At 47.2% G+C, this 22,530-nt stretch overlaps 1 protein-coding gene across 1 annotated transcript; it reads right to left on the bottom strand.

The window, feature by feature from the left end:
* Positions 1 to 971: 971 nt before the first annotated feature.
* pgls (6-phosphogluconolactonase) lies at positions 972 to 10,921 on the bottom strand. The gene is made up of 5 exons (XM_060854907.1): positions 10,615 to 10,921; positions 5,835 to 5,942; positions 4,753 to 4,854; positions 3,187 to 3,327; positions 972 to 2,456 (listed from the first exon to the last, which is right to left on the bottom strand). Exons 1-5 carry the CDS (start codon positions 10,897 to 10,899, stop codon positions 2,322 to 2,324), a joined length of 771 nt encoding a protein of 256 aa, XP_060710890.1. The 5' UTR covers positions 10,900 to 10,921; the 3' UTR covers positions 972 to 2,321.
* Positions 10,922 to 22,530: the final 11,609 nt, after the last annotated feature.

Below are 22,530 nucleotides of genomic sequence, written 5' to 3' on the forward strand. Positions count from 1 at the left end.
GCTCTGATTGTAAGGATTATTTTTCCTCTCTCTCTCTCTCTAAAATATTGCCTTTCGTCTTTGCAGTACAGATCCACTTTCTCAGTGTGCCTTTCACGGTTGTGTGGTTTGAACAGCTTATAGTGTATGTGGGCCAACTCAACGACTGACAAAAGTAACTCCTGTTTATAAGGACATGCCTTGGAATTTGGAAAGGAAGGCAACTTCCAGACGGAGCGGGGAATCGGGGCTCCATTTGTGTTTGGTTTTTATTAAAGGGTTATTCCAATCAATATGAAATTCTGCTCACAGGATTTCCTCCCTGCTGCACAAATCAACCCCCCCCAACACAATAGCACACAGTTGGATGGATAATTTTCCTTGGCTCAGTGAGATTTTTAAAACCACGTGTGAAATTTGAGGCTGGGGCTCAGTTTCTTTGTGCTCCCCAGCCTTTTGTTTCTTGAAATATCAGTCAGAAAACCCGGGACTGGCCCCTCGTCCCATCTTTCTGATGTTTTACATTTAACGTGAGAAGGATGATTTCCCCTGGGGGTGGGAGGGCGCGCCCACAAGGGCACACTGGGTGAGAGAGTAGAGGTCACCCTGCTTAAGACAAGACACTGACACAGGGTTGTCTGCCTTTGGAACTCCCTCCCTCGGAATACAATGAAGGAGGGTCACTGAATATTTCCAACATTGCAATTGGAGACGTTCTGGTTGGGACATGGGAGTCAAAGGTCACCAATAGATCAACCTACTCTTATTGATGGGTGTAGCAAGCTGGAGGGGCTGAATGGCCTGCTCTGCTAAAACAGGGTAGGATACTCTACAGATGGGTGGGGGAAGAAGATGCATATTTTTTGTTGTGCTTTAATACACTCTTCAGCTGCTAGAGAGGACAGTGTTGCACCGAAAGTACGGACTGATTAGATGATACCCTGGGGTTTGAGGGGTACACTTTAAGGAAGCAAAGATACGACATCCCAGAATCACGTACAAGTAAGATTTATTGTTTTGCACAGCACATTATTGGTAATCGTTTCCCAAGCTGCTTCCTTCCAGCTGATGTAACCGACGCCCCACCTCGAAGGGAACTTGTGTCTTATATAATAACCAGCTAACAAGCTCATTCCTTCCCGCCGATCCCATTGCTGGTGCTATCTACTTCCAGGTCAAAACATCAACACAGCACCCTCGTCAACCATTCCTCTGAATTCAGCACCAGTTATAAACTGGGTGCCCGTCTGGTGAGCTAACTCAGAGCCTGGAACCCAGAGGGAAGATCAGATGTGGGGAAAATCACCACCAAATAAATACGCAGCTCAGACCAGACATGTACAGACCCTTCAAAAGGATCCGTGTTCTCTTACAAATATCCTGCGGGCAAATCATTTTGTAGGTGAGGTTTGGAAATGAACACAAGGATTCCTACTGGGGTTCGGTCCGTTACGGAACAACTTATCGGTCTGTCATAGTGGTTCAGCTGACTCAAGCACACACTGACCCTCATCAAAACCGTGGAGTGTTCAGACAGGGACTGCAGCGATATGACCCCCCACCCTGCCCCACCCCCCAGTTGTGCTGGTATGGCCAAAACCCTGCGACTGACACACTATGGACAAGGCCCTTCAGCTGACGGGAGTCACGCCGAACTTTTACGTCAGGAATGTAAAAAGAAAATCACCGACAGAAAGGAAATAACTTAAAACCTATGTTAGGGGGAAACACGCCACTGAAAGTTAACAGAAATTTTCAATGTTTATTTACAGTAAATACATTTCCCCCAAGGTCTTCATTCAGTAATTAGCAGAATCAGGGTCATATTTACTCATCAATATCCCCAAGGTATGCCATCTAAAGACTCCAATGGTTTCACTGAGCTCTGGTTCCTGTTTCTGGGGGGGAGAGAATGGTTTCTGGAATGTTCTGAAAGGGTCTCTGGGGAACGTGGAAGGAGAATTACAAGTTAACAAAGTGACATTTTCAACCCTGAAAGGACTTTTTGGTTTTTTTTTTAAAAAACAGCTTGGAATCTGGGATCATTAAACCTAAAGTATAGGCCTGAGCAGCTCAGGTGCCTTCACACCTTCTCAGGTGATAAATCCTCAACAGTTCGAGCAGCACCTGTGGAGGGGGAGATGGGAATTAATATTTCAGATCAGGGACCTCTTGTCAAAGCAGTTTTGTAATCACCCAGGGAGCAGATAAGATGGAAGGTCCTCATAGGAAACCCTTCTGGTCTCCCTCCACAGATACAGCCCAAACAGCTCAGCATTCCCAGCACTTTGCTGGTTTTTTTAAGTTCCAAGTTATCTACATCCACAGTATTTTGCTGGTGTCTACAGCGATGGCCGGTCCACCTTAATCGTCAGCTTGCTTGCAGCAGCTTCATCAATGAGCCAGTGCACTTCACCTTTCACTGGTCTGACACGAGCGGCAGGGAGTGGGTTCTCACAGTGACCTTCCAGAATATCCTAGGGAGACAATAAGAGAAAATTACTGAGGAACCAAGTCCCAGATCGCTCCAAACAGGAATATCGAAGCATTCTGCCCTCTCAATGTTGACTGAAACCTGCTAAACATAATTTAAACATTAGCATTGAGCAGTAATCGCTACTGTAGTGCAACACTGAGGGCGTAAGGTCTTATAAAGCAATCCAGGTTAGAATGCAAACCAGCGGAGAGTTCATTTGGTTTTGTAAATCTCTGGTTAGAGGAGGTCTGGGTACCACACCTCAGGCAGGACACACTGGCTGTGAACTGGGAGTTGTGCAAATGCACCAACGTTACTGATGCTGAAGTCAGATGAAGAAAACGCACAGTACATGTTAGTGTAGTCTTGGACACAGATCATGGAGCTAACTGAATTGTACTGGGGCGGGGGGGGGGGGGGGGGGGGGGGGGGGGGGAGCAGACAGAAACAGAGGCAGGGAGAGAGAGAAACTATTTATTTTGGTAAGAGTGTCCCGAACAACGAGTCAAACCTCAAAATGAGAGTTCGGGGTGATGTGAGGAATCTCTCCCACAGCGAATGTGGAAATCTGGAACTCTCTTCGACAACAAAACCTATTGAGTGTGTCAACTCAGAGACTGGATCTTGTTTTCATGATTGAGGGATAGAGAGTTAGGATACGGATGTGTGAACTGACCGATGGAAATTTGGGGCTGACTGAGCTCTGAATGTTGCTCGAAGCAGCTTCTTACCTTTAACACAGCAGCCTTACTGTCACCGGTTACCACAAACAGAGCACAACGTGCTGCGTTCAGCAACGGCAGGGTCATGGTTATACGTTTTGGTGGTGGTTTCGGTGAGTCACTGATTGGAGCAATGATCCTGATTTGTTCCTGTCCCAGAGAAAAGGAGACACTGCATCAATGGAGGCATTATAACGCTGGGGTCAGAATCAGCAGATCTCTATCAGCACCATTTGTAAACATTTCAAAAAAGCTTATCACGTTAATCCTTATCCATCCCCTAATGAACTTAATCTCCTTTGTACACTGAACAAAGGACTGCTTCTCGGAATGGCATCTTTCACCAGTTCAGGACATTCCAAAACATCTTACAGCCAACTAAATACTTTTTGTTTGGGGGACGGGGGGGATTGTTTTAACGTAGAGATGGTGAGCACTCAGAGTCAGATATATAGCATGGAAACAAACCCTTCGGTCCAACCCGTCCAGATATCCCAATCCAATCTAATCCCACCTGCCAGCACCCGGCCCATATCCCTCCAAACCCTTCCTATTCATATACCCACCCAAATGCCTCTTAAATATTGTAATTGTACCAGCCTCCACCACTTCCTCTGGCAGCTCATTCCATACAAGTACCACCCTCTGGGTGAAAATGTTGCCCCTTAGGTCTCTTTTATATCTTTCCCCTCTCCCCCTAAACCTCCAATGATCTCGGTGTTGGGGAAAGTCACCCTCTCTCCACTTTGACAATGATCACTCAGGATTGGTCTCCTTCCGATCGGAAGGATAGTGTGAAACTTGAGAGGGTTCAGGAAAGATCTACAAGGATGTTGTCAGGGTTGGAGCATCTGAGCTACGGGGAGAGGCTGAACAGGCTGGGGCTGTTTTCCCTGGATCGTCGGAGGCTGAGGGGTGACCTTAGAGGTTTATAAAATTATGAGACGCATGGACAGGATAAATAGACAAGGTCTTTTCCCTGGGGTGGGGGAGTCCAGAACTAGAGGGCATAGGTTTAGGGTGAGAGGGGAAAGATATAAAAGGGACCCAAGGGACAATGTTTTCACCCAGAGGATGGTACGTGTATGGAATGAGCTGCCAGAGGATGTGGTGGAGCTGAAAATGTGTTGCTGGTTAAAGCACAGCAGGTTAGGCAGCATCCAAGGAATAGGAAATTCGACGTTTCGGGCATAAGCCCTTCATCAGGAATGGAGGCTGGTACAATTGCAACATTTAAAAGGCATCTGGATGGGTATATGAATAGGAAGGGTTTGGAGGGATATGGGCCAAGTGCTGGCAAATGGGACTAGATTAATTGAGGATACCTGGTCAGTATGGACGAGTTGGACTGAAGGGTCTGTTTCCGTGCTGTGAGAGTCTATGATCTTAAACAGTGGGAACTAGGTCACCTGTTTATTTTCCCTAAGGGAGTAAAGCCCAAACTACTTATCAACCAACTGACCCAGCTCAACCATAACTTCTTCAAAACCATGAAGTGTTTCGTCTGCCATCTTACACACTTGCACTTCCCATTTCTGTCTGCATTCCTGTTCAATACAGTCACGTTCATGTTACCTGCAGAAGGGGGTGATCTGGGAAGAGAGAGCAAGTGTGTCCATCAGGCCCAATCCCCAGGATTACCAGGTCAAACACTGGCATGTTATCACCCGGAAACAGCTAGAACAGAACAAAGGAAGAGAGGCAGGATTAGGATAAAGCACGCAACACAACAACATGGAATACAAGACCCTGACCAGAGTGATAAGAAACCATCCTGGTAAAAGTAAAAATGTATGCAGTGTTTAGGACTGGATTCTCAAATTCCTCACTATCTGCCCAATTCTGTCACTGGATCAGATTCAGCAAGTGTAAACTTCCAACAGGTAGGGACTGCAGATGCTGGAGATCAGCGTGGCGCTGGAAAAGCACAGCAGGTCAGGCAGCACCCGGGGAGAGCAGGAAAAACAATGTTTCGGTCTTCCTACCCATCCCCTAACTGGAGATGATGGGGATCAGCTGCATTGTGGACTGCTCCAGTCAGTGCGGTGTTGGGACACCTACATTTTAGTAGCTCTGTTTTGGAGGTTGGGGGGTAGGTGGAATTTCCAGGATTTTCACCCAGTACAGGAAAGAAACAGCAATGTAGTTTCAAGTCAGAATGGTACCTGCAGAGGTGCAAGCTATTGTCTCGAGCATAAAACTAAAAATGTGAAATTAAAATCTGCTATTGAATTTGCCTCCACCGCCCCTTCAGTCATTGCATCCCATGTCATAATAACTCACTGCGTGAAATAAGATTCTGATCACTTGCTATGTGTTTTTATGCCAATTATTTTAAACCTGTATCCTCCAGTCAGTGGAAACAATGTAAACTTGATCAAAAACCTCTCGAAAGTGAGCATAGCCTGCTTCTAGAACAATCTGAGCTCCTCCACCTCACGAGTTACTGTAACTGTTATTGCTTCCACTCTAGAGTTGGCAATACAGTGAAACAGGCAAAAACACACACACATACACAGAGACAGCAACCCTTCCTTCCTTGACACTGCCTTAGCCTCCCAAGCTGAGTGGTTGGCCTGGTGTCCCGGTGAGTTTCTGATCAACGCTCTCACACCATATCACCAGGACATGACCGTACTTTCAACGCTGTTCAGTACCTCTCTCAATCTTTCAGCGTACTTGTCTGCCGCTTCCTCCACAGACAACGTGGGGTTAATCGCAACCACGTAGTTATTAGGAATGGAGATTTTGGAGAGCAGTTGTTTCTGAAACAGAGAATGCTGACGGTTACGCGTGACTGAAATATAATTATTGCAGTTAGGTATGACTAGAATATAGCAAAGCAAAGATCATTCTGCTCACAAACAATTAATTGAGATGACCACTTAAGTAACACTTAGAGACCCTGTCTGTTAAAACCTTGGCACATAGAAAATATTGTAACCTATTGTCAAACATGGACAAACTTGAAACTAACTGCATTTACATAGCCACTTGCACTAAAACACCCAAAGATGCTTCACAACAGCATCAAAAAACAAAATCTGACACTGATCTGCACAGAGACACATTAAGCCAAGTGACCAAAAGCTTAGCCAAGTAGCGTAGTTCTGACAATAGACAGATATTTGGGGAGAAAGTCCCTAAGCTTGGGACCCAGGCAATTACAATCGAAGATGACAAATAGGAGTGAGCAGAGAGGGTCAACAGGATTGGTTACAGGGGGTACAGAGACTGTGAAGTGGGCCTAGAGGATAGCCAAAGGTAGGCCGTTCAGTATTCTCAAACATTCAGCTACCAGTTTCCCTTTCCAGATGGAGCTGCTGTGAAACTGCTGCATCATCTCTGCAACCTCATGTTTAAGTCATGATGTGAGATTGTGAAATGAATGGCATGAACTCTAACCTGCAGCGATTACTAACCCAGCCTACAACTGTTGGGAATGTGGGGACAGGACAGAGGTGAGCTGGGTTGCTCTGGGATTACGTCGATAGCCTTCTCAGGGTGGTAGATGAGTTTGGAACAAAGGAATGATTCTTTTGAGCTTAAAGAGATGACTCGATCCTGGATAAAAATCAGGGCGAGCGAGCTGCAGGGAAGCCATTTGCTCATCGAAACAAACTTACAATCGGTGACTATCGGAACTTGCCAAGAACAGCAAATAGAGTGACTCTATGAGTGTGCATAGTCCAGATCAGGAGATGGAAAGCTTTGAAATTAGCATCCTTCAGGAGCTGATTGCTGAATTTACCCACTTGACCAAATAAAGCAAGAGAAAAGTCACTGGCTAGACCCTTCCAAGATGCAGCCACAGGTGGGACTAGCTTGGGTTGGGATATCTGGTCAGCATGGACGGGTTGGACTGAAGGGTCTGTTTCCGTGCTGTACATCTCTATGACTTATGACCGGATTCACGCATGAGCTATATTGCTTGGTGCTATAACAGGAAAAGGAAAATTCCTCAATCAACAATAATGAAACTGGTTATTTGGTCATCGTGCCACTGCCATTTATGGGACCTTGCTCTGTACAAACTGACAGCTGTGTTCCCGATATTAATTTAGGAATTACATCTCAAAATTATTTCACTTGCTGTAAAGAACTCTGGGACATTCCAAGATCGCAAAACGTATGCTATAAATCAAAGTCACTGGTTCAAAACGTGACCACAACAAATGCCTCCGTTATAAATGTTTGATCAAGAAAACTCAAAATGTGAAGAACCAAGGTCTATAACGCAGGACCAAACCACAGCAGGAGACAGGAGGAAAGGAAGTGAAGGGAATTCTCATGAGGGGGAATTTAAGAACACATAGTTCAGATGAATCTCTCTAGCTGCCTCACTAGCTACCTGACAAAGGGGCAGTGCTCCAAAAGCTGTACTTTCAACTAAACCAGTTGGACTGTCATCTGGTGTCATGTGATTTTTAACCTTATCTTCACAAAGGCGAGGATGAGTGATTAGAACAAGCAGGATTGGGGTAATAAGATACATAAGGGAGCATTGAGCAAAGCAGACTTGATAAGAAAAATTAAGAGCAGGTCAAGATGCCCGAGAATCACTCATGGCCAAGTGAGGTACGTGCAGAAAGTCACCAAATAGGGCAACTATCAACCTGTAAACTCTTCTAACACACCTACGCTGGGTAGTAACAGCAGCAGAGTCTCTTGTTTAGACCAGGCCTGGTGCAGATTAGCAACATTCACATGACAGGGTATAAAGCCTCTCGGTTCAGCTTCCGATCTGCTCCAAAGAAGAATCCAGAGGACCACAGGGCTGCATTCTCATTAAAGAGACACAACTGTGGGGCAGCACGGTGGCTCAGTGGTTAGCCCTGCTGCCTCACAGCACCAGCAATCTGGGTTCAATTCCAGCCCTCGAGTGACTGTCTGTGTGGATTTTGCACATTCTCCCTGTGTCTGTGTGGGTTTCCTCCCACAGTTCAAAGATGTGCAGGTTAGGGTGGATTGGCCATGCTGAATTGCCCATAGCGTCCAGGGATGTATAGGTTAGGTGCATTAGTCAGGGGAAGCGTAGAGTAATGGGGAATGGGTCTGGGGTTGGCTACTCTTTAGAGGGTCAGTGTGGACTTGTTGGGCCGAAGGGCTTGTTTCCACATTGTAGGGATTCTATACAAAAAACAAACTGTTGGTGGTTTAACCAGAGGGCCATCACACCTCAAGCAAGGACCGAGGAGGAGCAAGATGGACCTTCACTACAATCTCAGCAAGTACAGAAACTGGATCCACATCATCGCCATCACTCTGCATCGCAAAGTAGTTGTCCAGTCAGGAAAAACAAATTGCAGAAAACAGACACAGACTTTGTCTGCTTCGGTATCTCCAGTACGAGATGTCTTCTAAAGTTAATCGAAACCTGTAGGTATCTTGGAATTAATTTTCACAAAGGTCTTAACGGTGTCATTAAAACTCCCACTTCTCTCAAATCAACCCCGCCCCGCCCCCCCCCCCCCAGGTTTTCCACAACAGCCCCACTGCCAATCAGTCCACTGTTACCCCAAATTCTTACCCAACCCATGTCTTTCCTACAATACTAACACTACTAACGCAAATCTTACTTAGCTACATTGCTTAACCCTCAGTCAACATCACAACAACAAAATTATCGGATGATCACACTGCTGCATGCGGTAGCTTGCAGTGCTGTATTTTCCACATTACCACAAGAACTACATTTTACAGTGGTTTTAAAATGCGTTGGGATATCCTGGGGTAGTGAAAAGCATTATAAACACCGGAGCCTTTCTTTTCAGTAACATAATTAATGTCAAAATGGATTGTTTGCCAATGATTCCACAATGCTCAGCACTATTCATGACTCCTCAGACACTGAAGTAACTCATGTCCAAATGCTGCAAGAATTGGACAATATCCAGGTATGGGCTGACTTGTGGTAAAAATCTATCTGTGTCATAAATAGTCAGGCACAGGCTATAACCACCAAGAGGGAATCTAACCATCGCCTCTTGGCATTCCATGTGGTATTACCTTCACTGAATCTCCCACTTTCAACAGCCTGGGGTTTGCCATTGACCAGAAACCAGCTTTCTACAACAGCAGGCAGAGGCTAGGAATCCTGCAACAGGTAACTGATGAACTAACTCATCAAAGCTTATCTGAAAATCCACAAGGCAGTAAGTGACAGAACTCTACACCAGCCTGGCTCCCCAACTAACATTCACTCCCTTCATCACCACCACACAGCAGCAGCAGCATGTACTATCTATATGAAGCAATACAGAAACTCAAGTCAGGTTTCCTACGCAGCACCTTCCAAACCTGCAATCTCTATCAGTCCTGACACTATTACACCATCAATACTCAAGTCATCCTGAAATTACCACACTTTACTCCTTCACAATGCAACATTTACTCACAAACACCCTGTATCCTGTGCTGTGGCCCCACAGGTGCCCCCTGACCCCACAGTTGCCCCTTGACCCATTTGCTCTGACCCCACAGTTGCCCGTGACCCCAGATGCCCTCAGACCCCAGTTAGCCCTGACCCCACAGTTATCCACTGATCCATTTCCCCTGACCTCAGTTACACCCAACCCATTTTCCCTGACTCCAATTGCCCCCTGACCAATTCCCAACTCCACAGCTGCCCCCTGACCTCACAAGTGCCCCTGACCCCATTTACACCCTAACCCTTCAGTTTAACCCTGACCCCACAGTTGACCCAATCCCCCGACCCCACTTTTACATCCTGACCCTAGTTACCCCCTGACCCACATTTATACTGACCTTAGTTACCCCCTGACCCCACAGATGCCCCTTGACCCCACAGTTGCCCCCTGACCCCACAGTTGTCCCATTTCCCCTGACCCCACAGTTGCCCCCGACCCCCATAGTTAATCCTGACACACTTGCCCTGACCCCATTTACACCCTAACCCTTCAGTTTAACCCTGACCCCACAGTTGCCCCTGACCCTAGTTACCCTTTGACCCCACAGTTGACCCATTCCCCCTTGACCCCACAGTTGCCCCCTCACCCTAGTTACCCCAGGACCCCACAGTTGCTCCCTGACCCCACAGTTGCCCCCTCACCCTAGTTACCCCTTGACCCCACAGTTGCTCCCTGACCCCACAGTTGCCCCCTCACCCTAGTTACCCCTTGACCCCACAGTTGCTCCCTGACCCCACAGTTGCCCCTCACCCTAGTTACCCCCTGACCCCACAGTTGCCCCCTGACCCCACAGTTGCCCCCTCACCCTAGTTACCCCTTGACCCCACAGTTGCTCCCTGACCCCACAGTTGCTCCCTGACCCCACAGTTGCCCCCTCACCCTAGTTACCCCCTGACCCCACAGTTGCCCCCTCACCCTAGTTACCCCCTGACCCCACAGTTGCCCCCTGACCCCACAGTTGCCCCCTCACCCTAGTTACCCCAGGACCCCACAGTTGCCCCCTCACCCGGTACAGGCCGCAGGTACTGTCCGGGCTCTCGAACGGGACCAGCCTCTCGTCACAGAAGCCGAGGACCCAGCGGCTCCACTCGGCCCCGGGATGCTCGGGTTCCCGGGCGCCGGCCTCGGGCAGCTCGGCCGCCAGCAGCGACACCAGGCTGCCCCCGGACACCGCCACGGCGAAGCGGCCGCGCTCACCCACCGCCCGGGCGGCCTCGGCCAACACGAAGCGGCTGAGCGCCGGGCCCAGCTCCCGGGCCGAGGGGAACACAGTCACCCGAGCGGCGGCCATGCCGACTGAGGCGGCTCAGACTACAGCCCCGCCCAGGCACCACTGAACACGCCGCCGATTCGCCAGAGACGCGCCCTGGGCCATCGGCGATTGGTCCGTCTCACCGTCACTCACTGAAGAGACCTTTCTGATTGGTCTATATCACAGTCGCTCAGTAGAATGTCCGTCACGATTGATCCAATGAGTTTTGTATCCGCCTCCATGATGGTCCCGCCCTCCGCAAATACTCTTTCACGATTGGTGCGTCTCTCAGTCATTCATTCAATTTCCATCAATAATTGGTCCATCCCTCCAGGGTTGGGAAACTCAGGGTCCGCCTTCATTATGGTTCCGCCTACCGCCCACACTCCTGGCAGAATGGTCTAGCCCGCAGTCAATCAATACGTTTCCATTTCCAATTGGTCCATCATGCTGTACTTCTCCATTGCTATCGGCTGAGCCTGCTGTCAATTAGCATCACCTCATCCTGATTGATGAAGTTCCCCCCCCCTCAGTCACAACCCCCCCAATCCTGAATGGCTGGCCCGGCGGTCAATCATCGGTACACCAACCAGTCCGGGTGACCACGCCCGTCTCTATGCCAACCTTCCATTGCGATTGGCTTGTAGCCCCGTCAGTCAAATCGCCCTTCAATTTGAATGGACGATTCCAAAGCCAGTCTTCCGCCCATTGTAAGGCGGCTCCAGCTTTCTCAATCTCCAAACGTTAACGGTCCCACCCATAGCCCTAATCCGATTGGTGGATGGACATCACACGCCCTAGTAACCGCCGCCTCCCTTGTCTTTGATTGGTGGATTAAAAACTGCAATGTCACCGCCTTCATAACGAGCTGGGATGCGGCCTTTCAGCCCATCCAATCTGTGCTAGTCATCTCAAACCATTCTGGCAATAGTTTCTTTGCCATCCCAGGTTCTCAACAACACATTCTATTCCCAGTCCCTACATATTGTGACACTGAGAACCTGAAGATATTGGTCTTGGCCTCATCAGGACAAAACACAAGAGTGCCAAATTTAGACAATCATAATTAACTGTAATAACACAAGAGGAAATGGTGCGGATGGGTTAGCAGGTCAACGCTGATTGTTATCGCTCTGTTAACAACCAACAAGGCTCCCTAGTCTAACTGGGACTTCATAATGGCCCTCAAATGACAAGAGTCATAGAGATGCACAGCACGGAAACAGACCCTTCAGTCCAACATGTCCATGCTGACCAGGTATCCTAAATTAATCCGGTCCCATTTGCCAACAATTAGCCCATATCCCTCAAAACCCTTCCTATTAATATACCCAACCAGATGCCTTTTAAAGTGTTGTGACTTGCTCAGCCTCCACCACTTCCTCTGGCAGCTCATTCCACACACGCACCACCCTCTGCGTGGAAAGGTTGCCTCTCAGGCCCCTTTTAAATATAAAGTTGGAGAACAAGAATCTATTAGTTAAGCCACTTTTAGAATACTGCATTCAATTCTGGCCTCCCTGCTGAAGGAAGGATGTTGTGAAACTTGAAAGGGTTCAGAAAAGATGTATAAGGATGTTCGGGTAAAAAATGAGGCCTGCAGATGCTGGAGATCACAGTTGAAAATGTGTTGCTGGTTAAAGCACTGCAGGTCAGGCAGCATCCAAGGAACAGGAAGTTCGACGTTTCGGGCACAAGCCCTTCAGGAATTCCTGATGAAGGGCTTATGTCCGAAACGTCGAATTTCCTATTCCTTGGATGCTGCCTGACCTGCTGTGCTTTAACCAGCAACACATTTTCAACTGTATAAGGATGTTGCCAGGGTTGAGGGGTTTGAGCTACAGGGAGAGGGTAGAATAGGCTGGGGCTGTTTTCCATGGAATGTCAGGGGCTGAGATTAAGGGCTCACCTTAAACCTATGTCCTCTAGTTCAGGACTACCCTATCCCAGAGAAAAGACCTTGGCTATTCACCTTATCCATGCCCCTTGTGATTTTATAAACCTCTATAATGTCATCCCTCAGCCCCTGACATTCCAATATTTTAACAATCAATCGAAGTTCAATTATTTTTATTTGTGAAAGACACTTCCAAACTAGGCCTGGATTATTTTCCTCAGAGCAGAGAAGTCTGAGGGGGAATTGATAGAGTTTTAAAAAGTTATGAGGGGCACAGATAGCCTTGATAAGGAGAAACATTTTACTTTAGTGAAGGGATTGAGGTCTGGGGTGCAGTTTTAAATGTGAAGCCCTGGAGGTTTAAGAGGGGAGGTGATAAGAAACATTCTCACCCCCAGAGGGTGGTGGGTATCTGGAACTCACTGCCTACAAGGTGGAAGAGACGGGAACCTTCAAGTCACTTAGGAAGTATATCGATGAACACCTGAAACACCACAGTATCTCACTGGGACCTTTCCCTTGTGGGCGGCACGGTGGCACAGTGGTTAGCACTGCTGCCTCACAGCGCCTGTAGACCCGGGTTCAATTCCCGACTCAGGCAACTGACTGTGTGGAGTTTGCACGTTCTCCCCGTGTCTGCGTGGGTTTCCTCCGGGTGCTCTGGTTTCCTCCCACAGTCACAAAGATGTGCGGGTCAGGTGAATTGACCATGCTAAATTGCCCGTAGTGTTAGGTAAGGGGTAAATGTAGGGGTATGGGTGGGTTGCGCTTCGGCGGGTCGGTGTGGACTTGTTGGGCCGAAGGGCCTGTTTCCACACTGTAAGTCTAATCTATCAAAGCTATGAGCCAAATGCTAGGAAATAGCATTAGAATAGATCAATGTTGATGACCCATGCTGCCAATGATGGGCCAAAGGGCCTTTTACTGTGCAGTTAAAATTCCATGACTCCGCTTATTTTTGGCAGAGTGATTTCTAATTCTATTTTGAAAGCAATGACACTAAGTTGTCGTCTCTGTGCTCTTCATAAAGAGCCTTGAGCTTCACAGGAGGCTCCCAAGAACTGAGGATGTCACCGAGACAGGGGACGAAACGTCTGCAACACAAATTCCCAGCTCGGCGAACAGAACCACAACAACGAGCACCCGAGCTACAAATCTTCTGCCAAACTTTGAACACCTACGGGCGAGAGACGCTAAGACAAGCCAGGAAATGAGAACCCTGTGCCAACCGCCTAAGTGCCACATACGAAAATCACAGAAGCGCTTCACAGGAGGCTCCCAAGCACTGAGGATGTCACAGAGACAGGGGACGAAACGTCTGCAACACAAACTCCCAGCTCGGCGAACAGAACCACAACAGCCTTGAGTTCTTTTAATTTCTGCTGCACTTTTCTGTTGTATATTTTCTACCCCTTCTTGTCACACCTCGATTATAATATGCCTCTTCACCATAGCAGCCTCACCAGAATGAACTGCAGCATGGTGGCTCAATGGTGAACACTGCTGCCTTACAGCGCAAAGGACCTGGGTTCAATTCCACTCTTGGGTGACTGTTTGTGTGGAGTTTGTACAATCTCCTCGTGTTTGCCTGGGTTTCCTCCCAAGGTGCAGGTTAGATGGTTAGGCCATGCTAAATTGCTCGTAGCGGCTGGGGGGTGTGCAGGCTACGCGAATTAGTGGTGCAGGGTGATGAAAGTAAGATGGGATGCCCTATGAAAGTGCTGCACAGGAGGGTGACCAGACAAAAGGTGACATGTTGATCTGTTATAAGGATCATCATAAAGGAGATGTAATGGGGAAATCCTCTTGTTGAGTGGCCTCTCCAGGCTCCTAACTGATGGGTTTCTATAAATTCTAGAGCACAGGGCCTAAGGTGCTAGAGACACAGTTACCGAATAGTAATTCAAAGAAAATGGAGGACTGGAAGAGACGAAAAGCAGATGAATGCTGGCAGGGTACAGAAAGACCAACCCAATGACCTTGAGGGGATTTGGAACAAGAATGACAATTTTAACATCCGGATTTGGTGACCAATTTTTGCTTTTCAATTGCTTTGCTGTACAAAAGATTGTGCTGAATCAGAGTGTTTGGCAAGGTTCAGCAGAGATATGATTAGGCAAACCCAACACAACCTTTGTTGAGCTGTTTAGTACTGAAATAGCTATTTATAAACTTTATTACTGAAATGCTGCCATGTTACTGTACATATATATTCAACAATGACTTACATTTACATAGTGCCTTGAATGTCAATCCTAAGATGTCACAGGCTCATTAAGTTAAAAATCACACAACACCAGGTTATAGTCCAACAGGTTTATTTGGAAGCACTAGCTTTCAGAGCGACGCTCCTTCATCAGGTGGTTGTGAAAAGCAGCGCTCCGAAAGCTAGTGCTTCCAATTAAACCTGTTGGACTATAGCTGTGTATGATTTTTAACTTTGTCCATCCTGGTCTAACACTGGCACCTCCAAATCTGACTCATTAACTGATACAAGTCTAAGCCACATCAAGGCAAATTAGGGGAGATGGCCAACTGAGTTAGAGTTATGTTTGAAAGATGATCTTTAAAAGGGAAAAGAGAGATGTGTTGAGTCTTAGGAGGGAATTCGAGAGTCTGGGTCCCAGGCACCTGAACACCAACTGATGTAGTCATTCAAATCAGGAAAAGCTGGAATCAGAGTACAGAGATCTTGGTGGGTTATAGGACTGGAGAAGGAAGCAGTGCTGTAAAATAAATAGAAGCAGTACTCACAGCTGTGGTTAATGTGGTCAGCTGTTTTTCCCAGGCGTAACTCTGCAATGCATGAAAGTCTTACAAAATACAAGGAGTAGGCCATTCAGCCCCTCAAACCTGCACCACTGTTTAATAAGACCTTGGCTGATCTGACTGTGGTCATAAGAACAATCTTCTTGCCTGCTGCTAACGTCAATCAAAAACGCAGCCTCGAACTAATTCAATGACCCAGCCTCCAGTGCTCTCTGGGGTCAAGTCTCCCAAGTCAAACAAAGAAATTTCTCATCTCGGTCTGAAGCAGGAGACCTCTTATTTAAAAATTGCCTTCCCTTGATCTAAACTCCCCCACAAGAAGAAACATCTCAGTATTGACAGTAAGAAGCCTCGCAGAATCGCGTACATTTCCATCAGGTACAAGAACAGAAATTGCTGGAAAAGTTCAGCAGGTCTGGCAGCATCTGTGGAGAGAAATCAGAGTTAATGGTTCAGGTTTGGTGACCCTTCCTCGGAACTGGTCTGAAGAAGGGTCACTGGATCTGAACCGTCAACTCTGATTTCTCTCCCCAGATGCTGCCAGACCTGCTGAACTTTTCCAGCAATTTCTGTTCTTGTTCCTGATTTCCAGCATCTGCACTTCCTTTCCATTTTTATTGAGATATAAAAACAGGTGAACAGATGAAGGAGTAGCTTAAAGTCAGACCCCAGAGTCGTAGAGCCCTACAGCACAGAGAAAGGCTCTTCGGCCCAAGCTGGTCCATGCTGACTGGTGTGAAGATGTGGGTGTACTTTAAGAGAGTTAAAAGCAGCAGATTTACCAGACACAGCACCAAGTGTTCTCAATAAGGCAACAATGTATGTAACACTTGGTCGAACAACTTGATTAACTAGTTGCCTGGAGACTAAAACATATTTGTATTTGGCCAATCAGTTTAAATTATACCCTTAAAAAAAATACCAATTTCCAATCAAGTTTGAATTGAGAATATTAACAATCTTAAAATCAATGACACAATTCGATGGTCTGGAGTACAAGACCAAGGGGAAAGTTGAACAGTTGAGAGGAGAACTGCCAAGTCCTTGCACATACTAGACGGCTTGAAAAAATATCTCTCTTAAAAGTCCCTTTTTGATCAGTAACCTGTGACTGCAGAAATTCCTAACAAGGAGGAAAGATGACACAGGAAGATTTGAAGACATGAACCTGCTGCTGCCTGTGTTTGAGATAAGAAATGTTGTTTTGTAAACCTTAATGGGGAGTGTTATTGGACTAGTATTATAGAAGGGAAGGTAAAAGATAGCTTAGAGGAAGAAATTGTAAATAGTGGTTAATTAATTATTCTCTGTTATACTTTAAGAAACAAAGTTGTTAATTTTTACTTTACATAGTTTTTGGCCACTCGAACTTTTACAGATTGCTGCATGGGATACATCTTTTCTGTGTTGCTAGTTTTAAATTAAGCAAGAGAGTTTAACCTGTGACATAACACGACCAAAATATCCATCCACACTAACCCCATTTCCCTGCACTTGGCCCACATCCTTCTAATCCTTTCCTATCCTCTAGATGCCTTTCAAAATGTTGTTAATGTACCCTCCTCAACCACTCACACTGGCAGCTCATTCCATACGTATGTCACCCTCGGTGTTAAAAAATTGCCCCTCAGGTTCCCTTTTATTCTACTTTAAACTGATGCCCTCTAGTCCTCGATTCTCAAACCCTGGGAAAAAGACTGAGTGCACCCACCCTAAAATGGCATTCTTTTTTCACATTTCATTCAGATCACCTCTTATTCCTCTGAACTCGAATGAGTATCGACCCAACCTTTTTTCATAGGACAAGCAGGTACACGCCCAGAAGCAAGGAGCAGATAAGGATTATATTTTAAACACAGCCAGTTGCTAGGATCTGGAATGAGCTGACTGAAAGGGTGTTAGAAGCAGATTTAATAGTAACGGAGGGTGGCGCGGTGGCACAGCAGTTAGCACTGCTGCCTCACAGCACCAGGGTCCCTGGTTCAATTCCAGCCTTGGGCAAATGTCTGTGTGGAGTTTGCACATTCTCCCCGCGTCTGCGTGGGTTTCCTCCGGGTGCTCCGGTTTCCTCCTCAGGAGAATTGGCCGTGCTAAATTGCCCATAGTGTTAAGTGTATTAGTCAGAGGGGAATGGGTCTGGGTGGGTTACTCTTCGGAGGGTCGGTGTGGACTTGATGGGCTGAAGGGCCTGTGCCCACATTGTAGGGAGTCTAGAATAAAACAATGCAGGGACAGCAAGTTAACGTTTCGAGTCTAGATAGAGGGGGCAGCATTTATGTAGTAGTGGAAGGGGTGGGATGGAGCTCTGGGGGAAGAAAGGGTGTTGATAGTTCAGATAAAGTGGGGCTTGGAACGTGATGCTGGAAGAATAACGGTGTGTGTCTAACTCCCAGATTGGAAAGAAGACAGTCTCACTGGGGTTGGGGGCAGGGGAGTCAAGAGAGGACATGGTGACAGAAAATCCAACGAGTAAAGCTACAAGGGAAGGAATGGGAGCCAGGGAGGACCGAAGCTGCTGGAAGTCAGAGTCAATAGGTACGGAGCTGGAAGAGCACGGCGGGTCAGACAGCATCCGAGGAGCGGGAAAGTCAACGTTTCAGGCTGGAACATTTACTCAGGACTGGGGAGGAACAGGAGTGGGATCATCCCCTCCAGCCTCACCCTTCCCTCCCATTCACCTCTCAGTCCCCTTGGTGCCCCCTCTCTACATTCCTGATGAAGGGCTTACACTCGACCCTCCTGCTCCTCGGATGCTGCCTGACCGGCTGTGCTTTCCCAGCACCACACTCTCTGATTCTGATCTCCAGCATCTGCAGTCCTCACTTTCTCCTCACTGCCTGAAGGTCTTGATTCAACAGTAAGTTTTTAAAAAGCCGTTGGAATAGATACTGGAAGGTGGGAACTTGCTGAGTTTGGGGGAAGAGAGTGGGATGTTAACTGGAGAACTCCTTCAAGCAGCCAGTACAGTCACAATGGACCAAATGGCCAACTCCTGGAGCGGTGTTATTCTAATTGTTGTCTGAAGGAGCTGACATCCATAAATTACCAAGGTTTCGAAAATGTTAAAAAAAAACTTTGCCTGTTAAAAAGAGGTTTTGCGTTCAGCAGTGAGGGGATGGAGAGTGATGCAGAATCTGTACCCAGTCCAGACTGACTGGGCTCTGGACTGATGGGGGTAAAAGTGGAAATTAAGCAGTTCCTTCCCAGCAAAATGATTCCTGCTGTCTGTTTATATGTTTGGGTTGGTGATGTCATTTCCTGTGGTGATGTCATTTCCTGTTATTATTCTCAGGGGGTGGTAGATGGGGTCTAACTCGATGTGTTTGTTGACAGAGTTCCAGTTGGAATGCCATGCTTCTAGGAATTCTCGTACGTGTCTCTGTTTCGCTTGTCCTCGGATGGATGTGTTGTCCCAGTCCTTCCTCATCCGTATGTGAGGATACTAGTGAGAGAGGGTCAGCAGGAATCATCAGCAGTACTTCGCCCGGAGGCCCACTGAAGATCTTACCTGGTAGGGTGACGAAACGTCTGGAAATGAACCTTCCAGCTCAGCGAGCAAACCTACATCCAGAACCTCAACCTGAGCTACAAATCTTCTCAAAACTCGCAAAGCAAAATAAAGGAGGAAAAGAGAAAGGTTTTATCCCCATGTGTGGCCTCACAAAATAACAAGGTGGAGCTGGAAAGCATTTGCTGGTCTCCACCCTCCTGATGAAGGGCTTTTGCCCCCAACATTGATCCTCCTGCTCCTTGGATGCTGCCTGACCGGCTGTGCTTTCCCAGCGCCACACGCTCGCCTCCTCTTGATTAATATCGGAGTTCCTTATTGCTTTCCTCAAAAGGCACAGGCCCACCCTTTGCTGAACTAAACTGGAGGGATTCCAACTCCACCAAAAACACAGGCCTCTGCCGCAGCACCGTCTCCCACGGTCTGGCCCTTTAAGGACACTGGTGAGACTCCTTTTGGCGCACTCTGTTCGATTCTGGTCTCCCGGCTGTAGGACATACATTGGAGCTAATTACTGCCAACGCTGGAATCTGTGCTGAAAACAAAAGGTGCTGCGGGTCAGGTGGCCTCCATGGAGAGAGAGCGAGCTCTGATGAAGAATTATCTAGACTCAAAATGTTAGCTCACGCTCTCTCTCCATGGAGACTGCCTGACCTGTTGTGATTTCACTGGCAAAGATGCTGTTAAACTCGTAAATCTTCTGAATCCTTTCAAGGATGTTGCTGGGATTGGAGTGCTTGGGCTACAGGGAGAGGCTGAATTTTCCCTGGAGCGTCGGAAGCTGAGGGGTATAGAGGTTTATAAAACCTTATGGAGGTTTATAAAATCGTGAGGGGCATGGATAGGGTGAAAAGCCAAGGTCTTTTCCCCAGGGTAGGGGAACCAGAACTAGAGGGCATAGGTTTAAGGTGAGAGGGGAAAGATTTAGAAGGGACCTAAGGGGCAATGTTTTCATGCAGAAGGAGTGGTACGTGTATGGAATGAGCTGCCAGAGGATGTGGTGGAGGCCGGTACAATTACAGCATTTAAAAGACATCTGAATGAGTGCATGAATAGGAAGGGTTTGGAGGGATATGGGCCAAGTGTGATAAATGTGACCAGATGACGAGTTGGACTGAAGGGTCTGATTCCGTGTTGTATACCTCTCCAACTCTGAGATCGCAGCTCAGTGGATACAGGGGTCGGGGCTGAGAGTGTGCTACGGCCGACATTTCTTCAGTGTGAGAAAAAAGGGCTTTGTGATTGGCCAAGGGGTCGTGATCTCTCGTCAGCGTACCCTCTGGGAGAGTCCTGGGAAAGGATAGAGAGTCTACCTCATGACCTGGGCCCATGAATGGGTTGGCACCAATCCTCAGGAAGTCTCATTCACAAAGAGCTAGAGCACCGGAGAAAAATCACAAAGCTGCTCTTGGCAGACGAGAAGTTGTTCATTGTGGAAACCCGAGTGATTGATTGGGAGAAACAGAACGCAGGGGAGCTTAAAGGCTGGATCTTCGTGACCGTGCATAAAAATACAGCTATCAAAAGAAATCAGGAACATGAGGTTTCTCCCCATCTTTGTTTTACTGAGCTTTGCTTACTTAAACGTCTTGGAAATCGACTGCAGGAGAGTGTAATTTTACACAAGAAGTCTCAAAGGTACAGAACTGCTGCATCTTCAAATAAATACAGTTCTAAAGGTATCAAAGAGTAGGCATTGAAGAGTTCGACTGAAGGGTCTGTTTCTGTGCTGAATGACTCTATGGTACGGATAGAAGGTGAGGTCTGGGTGATCAGAGGGCTGAATGGCCTACCCTTATGTTCTACGTTTATCCGAATCAGACATCTCAGCCAAATAAACAAAACTGATTGTTGCAATTCCATTTTATCGAGAAACATTGGACAGAGTTCGAGAGATATTCTGGACATCAGCAGCAAATTACTGAGTCATAGAATCCCTACAGTTTGTAGGGAGGCCCTTCAGCCCATTAAGTCTGTAGAGTATGGCACCCAGCTCCCTATCCTTGCAACCCTGCGGTTACCATGACTAACCCACCATCCCTGGACACTACAAGACAATTTGCCATGGCCAATCCACCTAACCAGCACATCTTTGGACTGTGGGAGGAAACCCCTGCACAGACACAGGGAGAATGTGCAAACTCCACACAGAGAGTCGCCCCGAGGCTGGAATCACACCAGGGTCCCTGGTGCTGGGAGGCAGCAGTGCTAACCACTGAGCCACTGTACCATCTTTTGCAATAGTCTTTTCAGAATACCCTAGAGCACCGTGCATAGAATGTGGTGGATACACAGCATTAGGAGACACCTGAGCAACTGGACAAAAAAATTAACAAAACTTCATGTAGGAAAACAACTTTTCACAAAGTTCAGGTTCTCCTCAGTTCCCAGCTGCTATTTGACATTGCAGATTCAAATGCAAAAGAGATTCAAAGTTTCTGAACCCATATCAACTCCACTAAGACTGCCTTCTTCCATCTTTGAGATATCACTGATGAGGCCTCTTCTGGAATACAGTCCTGGTTGCCCTGATATATGTAGGATATTATCAAATTGGAGATGGATCGGAAAAGATTTACTAGGATGTTGCTGGGAATGGAAGATTTGAGTTTCCACTGGCAGGGCTGATGGGTGACTGTATAGACGTCTGTAACATCAGGAGGGGCACAGACAGGGTGAACAGCAAGGGTCTTCTCCCTCGGTTTGGGGAGTTCAAAACTAGCTGCATATTTTTAAGGTGAGAGGAGAAAGATGTGATTCACAGCCAATTAAATTCATCAGGAAATGCAGTCACTGTTGGAATGTAAGAAACAAGGCAATTACCAATTTGTTTAAAATAAAACCACTCTGATGTGTTTGACAGTGTGCCTTCAGTCTGCCTTTTAAAAGAGAACTATCTCTCTTGGGAATATTTAGTGACCGGTGTACAGAGTCTAAGGTGGACAGTCACTATCCTTTACTCAAATACCAGGAGTGGTTAAGGGACATCGCAGATTGTAAAACACGCAAGGTCCACTTACCAGAGTGAGCAGTCCCAGTGAATGTCCCTACATGTGACACTGGATCTAGCTTCTGGTGAAACCCCACTTCTGTGGTGGTCACTGCTGCCTCACAGCGCCAGGGACCCAGGTTCGATTCCAGCCTCGGGTGACTGTGTGGAGTTTGCACATTCTCCCTGTGTCTGCGTGGGTTTCCTCCCACAGTCCAAAGATGTGCAGGTCAGGTGGATTGGCCAGGATAAATTGACCATAGTGTGCAGGCTGGGTGAATTAGCTATGGGAAATACAGGATTCCAGGGGTAGGGTAGAGGGGATTGGACCTGGGTAGGACGCTCTCCAGAGGATTGGTGTCGACTCGATGGGCCGAATGGCCAGATTCCACACCGTGGAGTTTCTACTCATTCTAAATATTCTATTGAAATTCAACTTTTTCAACAATTTGGGTACCATTCCATAGCTAATTGGAATAATCCTCACCCACCGACATGGAGTGAATA

This window comes from Hemiscyllium ocellatum, chromosome 45 (genome assembly GCF_020745735.1).
Source record: "Hemiscyllium ocellatum isolate sHemOce1 chromosome 45, sHemOce1.pat.X.cur, whole genome shotgun sequence".
NCBI classification, from domain to species: Eukaryota; Metazoa; Chordata; class Chondrichthyes; order Orectolobiformes; family Hemiscylliidae; genus Hemiscyllium; species Hemiscyllium ocellatum.

What these genes read in the sequence shown, in the direction of transcription:
- pgls (XM_060854907.1), bottom strand. Translation starts at nt 10,899, where the DNA reads ATGGCCGCCGCTCGGGTGACTGTGTTCCCCTCGGCCCGGGAGCTGGGC. An exon ending in ACGCTGAAAGATTGAGAGAG is followed by an intron (nt 4,855 to 5,834) that starts GTACTGAACAGC and finishes GTTCTGTTCTAG; the next exon opens with CTGTTTCCGGGTGATAACAT. An exon ending in CAGATCACCCCCTTCTGCAG is followed by an intron (nt 3,328 to 4,752) that starts GTAACATGAACG and finishes TCTCTGGGACAG; the next exon opens with GAACAAATCAGGATCATTGC.